The 6,670-nt window shown below is 57.1% G+C and overlaps 1 protein-coding gene across 1 annotated transcript in view; it reads left to right on the top strand.

Annotated features, from left to right (window-relative positions):
• NKD1 (NKD inhibitor of Wnt signaling pathway 1) overlaps positions 1 to 6,670 on the top strand; it is a 102,459-nt gene that overhangs the window by 15,032 nt on the left and 80,757 nt on the right. Inside the window, exons 3-5 of the mRNA XM_077751292.1 lie at positions 147 to 310; positions 439 to 471; positions 1,177 to 1,310. Coding sequence (XP_077607418.1) covers positions 147 to 310; positions 439 to 471; positions 1,177 to 1,310 — 331 coding nt within the window. The remainder of the gene's footprint in view (positions 1 to 146; positions 311 to 438; positions 472 to 1,176; positions 1,311 to 6,670) is intronic.

Raw genomic sequence — 6,670 nt, 5'->3', positions numbered from 1 at the left:
CAGAAGTCAGGTCGTGGGAAGACTGGGAAGGGGCGACGCGGCAGGCTCGCAGCAGACCCTTAGCACCCCAGCAGCGTCCCCTCTCCCGACCTCAGTTTCATCACCCGTAAATTGGAGCCGCCGAGTCCTGCCCTGCCCTCTTCCAGGAAAAATAGAGCGTGCGGAGCGGCTGTTCTCGAGAAGGCAGGACCCAAGAGGGGGTCTGTCCCAATACGCCTACCGGCCAGCGGCCCGCCCCCTACCCCCTACGAGACTCGGGTCTCGAGTCTTCGGTTCCCGNCCAGTGTGGGGAAACTTCACTCCAAGCCGGGTCAGTGTCCCCGCCCGCGCGCCGGCCCCCTGGCCCCGGCCGTCCTCGCCCCCGCGATTGCTAACTCTCTGCCTCTCCTTTCTTTCCGGCTCCCGCCGCCGCCGCCGCCGCGCGCGATGTGCCTGCAGCCGCCGTGTGCAAGCGCAGGGAGAGCCCGGAAGGTAGGGGCGCGCGGGGCACGCACCGGGGGGATGGACGGGGAAGCACCGCGGACCGCGGCGGATTGGCCTAGCTCGCGGGATCTTATTACCAGGGCCACCCCCACCCCCGGCCACCAGTTCCACAAACCCGCTCCGGGAGCAGCCTTCGGCCCCCCTTTTCTGTTCCATCTGCCCCCTCCTCTCCGTCCTGTGCTCTCTCCGCTGACCCTCAAGCCCTCCTGTCGCGGTCCTCGCCTTCCGCGCGCACTGCGCCCCCTCTTCAGACTCCTGAGCTCCTTCCCCCCAGATTCTGCCCGCTCTCTTTCCGGCCCTCGGCCCCTTCCCCCGAGACCTGGGCTCCGGCGCCCGCTGCGCCCCTCTCCTCACCCTCAGCTTCACCCCCTCACCCCCTGCTCGTTGACCCCATCTTCTGATCCGCAGCCCCTCTCTTCCGCAGTCCTGGCCTCCGGCGCTCGCTCTTCTGATCCCCAGACCCTTCCTCCCGGGTGCTGCTCCCCCTTCGCGCACCCCTTTGGGCCCTGGCTCCTGGGGCTTCGCCGAACCCCTTTTTCCTGATTACCTGCGTCCCTCTCTCGGATTGTGCCCCGGCTCTCAACTCCCTCCTGGCCCCCCGCTGCCTCTGCCGCGCCCACTCTCCCTCTACTCTGTCTTCTAACTTTTGGCCCAGAGGCCAGACTCAGGGGGTTTGTGTCTTCCCCGCCCCAGGTGACAGCTTCGCCGTGAGCGCCGCCTGGGCTCGGAAAGGCATCGAGGAGTGGATCGGCAGGCAGCGCTGCCCCGGCGGCGGCTCCGGGCCCAGACAGCTGCGGGCGGCGGGCACCGTTGGCAGAGGAACCCGGGTACGACCCCCACCTACCCTCCTTTCAACCTCAGAGACGGGTCTCCTTACCCGCCCGCCCCAACTTGTAGTCCCTTCTCAGCCGCTCCTGCCCCACCAACATGACCCTGTACCCCCATGTCTTAGGGGACCTTGGAGGTGACACAGGTGACAGTCTCCTGTCCGGCTGGGGATGGAGGGCTGTCTGGGGGGAAGGTCCTAGGTGAGGAGGTGGTGCAGGTCCAGTCTGTGGGGAATCTTGTCTGCGCTGGAGGGATTTGGGGGCCCGCTCTGTGCTCTGATGTTTGCCTTGGTTCTGCCGCCAGGGTTCAAAGGTGGATCTGGAGGGGGTGGCTGGGAAGACAGGGAAGGCGTGTAGGAGGGGTGTCTGGGTGGAGGGCAGGACTGTGCTGGCCTCCAAGTGCGTTCCAAGTGTCTGCGGCGTTCATCACTACCATCTGCCCAGGAACCCCAGTAGAAAAGACTGTCATCTGCGTAGCCGAGTCTGGGGGCCGTTGAGACCTGGTCGCCCCTGTCACTGGCCCACAGGGAGGGAGAGGGGCTCATTTTCTACTGCAGCCTGGGCCTTCCCCCAGTAGGTCGCCGAGGCTGGACTTGTTCCTGGGGGAGCCGGGGATGTGACAGGGGAGTGAGTGAGTCCAGCCTCAGCTCCTGGCCTGGGACTGGTGTTCACAGATATCCTCTGAGCCCTGGAACTCTGCACGGGGCTTTCAGACGGTCTGCGTGGAACTCGAGCAAGCCAAGGATCAAAGGATGAATCAACTTTTTGATGTGACATTTAATTTTTTTTTTTTTTTTAACTTAGAGGGGAACAGACTGAGTCTCAGGTCTGGTTCGTTCTTTGGTCTTGTCCACGGGCGAGGGGGCGGGCCTGGGGGGGTTTCAGCTGTGCGCATGTTTTCAGGCCGTGGCACCCGGGCTCTTTGCAGCCCTGTGGTGGGGGGCTGGTGTTGGGAGATGAGCCTGTGGGTAAAGTCTGCTCTTGTGCATGGATGAAATAACCCCTGCGATGGGGAGAAACCCCCGTCTCCTCCTCCCGTGCCTCGCTCTAGCTGGGGGCTTTCTCCTCTCCATTTTTCTTCATCTGTTGGCTGGGCTGGAATTAGAGCTGTGCTCCCCTAGTAAAGGTCAGAACTTGGTGGGTGGGGGGCAGTGCCGTTGGGGCCCTTGAGAAACAGAGCCACCAACTTCCCTTTCTTCCCCCAGCGTTTATAGTTTTTGATCTACTTACTTATTTAAAGCCCAGTGAAAATGATCCGATTTAGCCCTCTGAACAAATGCATTTGCAGCTCAAGACAGAGGCCAACTGAGTGGATTTCCATTAATCAAGTTTTGGGTTTTTTCAGCCTGTTTATTTTTACAAAGTATTCCTGCAGAATGACATTTATTTGCAGTCCCTTTTTTTTTTTTTCCTTTCCTCAACTGCCAGGCAGCTTGCTCCATGCTTTAGGGGAAACTTGAAATACAGCGAGGGCTTACTTCAATTGACTTTTATCTTCAAAGCCATAACAAATGTTACCCGCATGTTTTTGGTGGGTCTCCTTGGCATCCAGTCCTGGAGGATGGGAGGGAGGAGGAAGGAAGGAGAGGAAAACAAAAGTCTGTCGTTTTTAATTAAATAGTAGTGTTCCCAGCAAGAGGAATGTGAGCCAGTAAAAGTTGCCATTGGGGGAAATGAGGGAGGGTGGGGAGGGGGCCCCAGCTTAAGTCTGTGGCTTTGGTGAAGTCACGGAATTTTGTTGCCTGGTTTCTTCCCCCAGCCGGGGACAGCATGGGGGTGGCGCTCGCCCCCTCCCTCCCTCGTCCCCTCTCTCAGAGAAACACTGGGGGTCGTTACTGTTTGTTCAAAGCACTTTTGAAGATGTGAGACCCAGAGCCATCAGCGTCACATATGTTGGTGGTGGTGGAGGGTGGGCCCCGCCATCCAAGATATTAAGGGGAGGAAACCTCTGCTTCTTTGGGAGTTATGCTTGGTGACCAGGACCCGGACATCTGGGCTTCTACCAGTCCCCGGCCCAGCCACCGCACCTGCAGAGCGGGGGACGGTGAGCCCACCCTGGGAGAGGTCAGGGTAAGCCCAAGGTGGAGGGCTGCATGGTGGGGGCCCATGTGGTGATTTCAGGTGGTGCCTCGAGGAATGTTTGTTATCTTAATAGTTAAGCACTGCTTTTCCCAGGAAAGGTAGTAAGTAGGACATCAAGCCCACGATTTCACGGATATTATCGCTTAGGATGAAGCTAACTTGAAAGAGAGCGGTGAAAGTTGATTCTGAGAAAAATATTACGTACAAGTGGTCGAAATCGTGACTGTGGAGACAGAATGCCCTGAGTTTGGGGAACGTTGAGAGATGGTGAGTAAGACAGCCGTGAGCAACCCTCTGTCCAGATTATTTCCCACCATTCCCAGTGGCGCAGAAAAGGGTTCTTCCATTGGAGCATCGGGTGGTAGGGCGTGGGCCCCAGAGTCTGCTGGATTCCAGGGGCTGGCAGAGGCCTCCCCCCACCGGCCCCAGGCCCAGCTTGGTGGTGGCCTCTGTCTCCACTCCTTCACATGGCTTTCACCAGAATGCCTCGAAACGTATTAGTGGTTCATCCAACTAGCATTATTATTATTGCGCTGAAAACTATTAAGTGCCACGTGTATGTCAAGTACTTTGCTTACATTATCTTACTCCTTATAACCTTATGAAGCTGCCAGCCAGCTTGCGTGGACTCTTTCTCCCTTTCTGGAGAACTTTCTAGACCGCAGGGGCCATGTGCGGCTAAGCCCTGTGCTGGAGCAGCTGCCCTGAAGGTGTTACACTTAACTAGTGTCTGGAGATGGGGCGTGCTGCCCTGCCGCTGAGGACTTTGGGAAGAGGCAGGTTGTGGGGCAGGCGGAAGGGGCCCCTGGTTGCCGTCTTCCTTCCAGACCTGGTCTGAGTAGCTTAGTAAATGTTCAGGGTGGCTCCCAGTTGCAGGCAAGGTCCTGGGGCGGAAGAGGTTGACGTCGCTGCACTAACCTAAGCCTGCCCTCCTGAGGCCAGGGCTCTGCCGCTGTAGCTTGTCACCTTGCATAAGCCATTTTACCTAAGCTCCTCTGCAAAATGGGTACAATAATGTTCTCATCCCCAGCAGGGTTACAGCAGATGATCTTCAGAGAGCTCAAAAGGGAGAGAGGTGCCGGGAGGTTTGCTGAGGCTCTGGTGGGGGTGGAGACAGGAGCCCAGATTACGAATCCAGACCTGTCCCGCCTCCCCTGCCCGGCCCGTACACTATAGATGCACTTGGAGGGACACAGGCTAAGGGCTGCGGCTTCTGCTCTTTCCGCGGGTACGTGACGAACTTCAAGGAAACCTGAACTCTGGGGAAGATGCTGTGTAACGTGGGGTGTTCACGTTACGGGCGAAGAGCAATGACAGGAGCAGTTTATATGCCAGGCGACGATGTGCGGAACAATTAGAAAGGTAAATAAGCATAATCATCTCAGAGAGAGGAGGAAGGATAGTGAGACACGAAGCTACAACAGGCGGTTACAAAGGAGAACCCCTTGGAAATCCTGGGTCCGGAAAACGTAATATAATGAGCGAAGTGACAAAGCTTGGTAGGTGCGTGGAACAGCTTAATGGACCCAGAGAACCTGGTAGGAAAACACCTGGAAAAGCAGAATCTGTGCACTCGTGTGGCATGTACATGCGTGAGCACACGTGAATGTGGATGACGGATTTAAGGTGGGCCCTTCCCCATCTCCCACCACCCGCCCCCGCTTTGGCCCTTTTGTTCTTTTATGGCAGAGCTGCCTGAAAATGCCAGCTGAGAGCCGTGGATTGAAGGTGGCTGCCAGGATGGCTGGTGACTTGGTTAGGGGGCATCTCGTGCGTTTTGATATCGGGGGACGACTGGGAGTGCGCAGGCCGGGGCCCGTGGGGACGTGTGGGGATGGGTGACTAGGCTGGAGGCTGGCTCCTGGCCCAGCTGCTGCCCGAGTTGCCAGATTCCAGGGGAATTACCCTTGAATGATACCAGTTGGCACAATTAAAAGGCCCCATGTCTTCACCATATGGAAAGCGTTAGGCCTCCTTACGTGGTTTCAAAGCTATGTGCCGGGAGGTACACTTGACATTTGAGGTAAAGCATAAATTAAATATTTGGTGTTTCAGAATTAAAAGATGATTTGCTTTGAGGCTGGTGGAGGCCTCTGGGCCTCTACTTGCTGGCATCTTTGGGCTCTCCACGGAGGGTCTCCTCTGCCCGGGGCCCCCGGGACCAGCCTCATAGCCCCACCTGGCAGCTTTCTTTATCTCTGGGGAACAGGGAGGAGAGACTGGGGAAGTCTGAGCTGGGCAGGGTGCTGGGCCGGCGGGGGGNAGGAGCTTGGGTCCCTTAGATGGCGGGGGAGGGGCAAGAGTGTCATACTCTGAAGGCTTTAATGAATCTCTGTGATGTGGGCTCTGGGAGACTTTGAGGAGCGTCTCATCCTGCCTTCAGAACTCTCCTTTGAGAAGGAAGTTCCCCTGGGTCAGGCCGGTGTGTGTTCTGTTTCCTCTAATTCAGGAAGAGCCCCTCCACATTTATAAATCCAGGGAGAGGCTGAACCTGGAGGCGACCATGACATGTCTCCCAGCGTCCTAGAACTTGGGGAGAAGGTTGTATCCCCTCACCTGGTGCGGATGGCCGAAGTGAGGAGAGAAGATGGGGACCAGGGCCGGGGGGCAGGGCGTGGTGCAGAGAGCACGCTCCCTTGTACATGAAGCTCTGGTACCACCCTCAAAGATCAGGCTGTCCTCTTGAAGGCTTAAAAGAGCAACACTGAACCATCAGCAATGGAAGAATCACTTTCCGAGTGATACATCTTTCTTGTGGGCACACAGACGGCACTCCCGGTGTGTTTGCTGAATGAGTGAATGGATGAATGAATGAAGGTGGATTAGGCCACCATCCCTGCCTCATCCTCTCCCCGATCTTCTTCTTCAGGCAAACGGAAGAGCGGGATTCGGGCTTTTCTTTCGGCCATTCGCTATTAATTATGATCGATAGTGAATTATTAATTATTAACTCCCTAGCTGTACCGGGCATTGAGGATGTAGTGGCACATAAAAGAGGTGTGGCCTCTGTCCTGTGGCTTCTAGTCTAATAAAGGAGGCCAAAAGAATCAGCACATAAAGAGGCAAATTAACGGGCAGCAGCCCTCGGGAGGAGCCATGTGAAGTGGCATTCAGGCAGAGACCGAAAGGCCACGCGGACGAGGGTGTGAGAGCGTTGGTTTTCGCGCATGGAGTAGCTGGCGGAGGCTCCAGGCTTGGTCTTGTCCCTGGGAACTGGGTGGTGGTTGGGTTGTCACAGCCGACCCCAAGTAGCTGGCAGCCTGTGGGACCTGCAGGAG

Source organism: Crocuta crocuta, unplaced genomic scaffold, assembly GCF_008692635.1.
Source record: "Crocuta crocuta isolate KB4526 unplaced genomic scaffold, BGI_CrCroc_1.0 scaffold124, whole genome shotgun sequence".
NCBI classification, from domain to species: Eukaryota; Metazoa; Chordata; class Mammalia; order Carnivora; family Hyaenidae; genus Crocuta; species Crocuta crocuta.
This window is presented reverse-complemented; position numbering and strand designations above follow the sequence as displayed.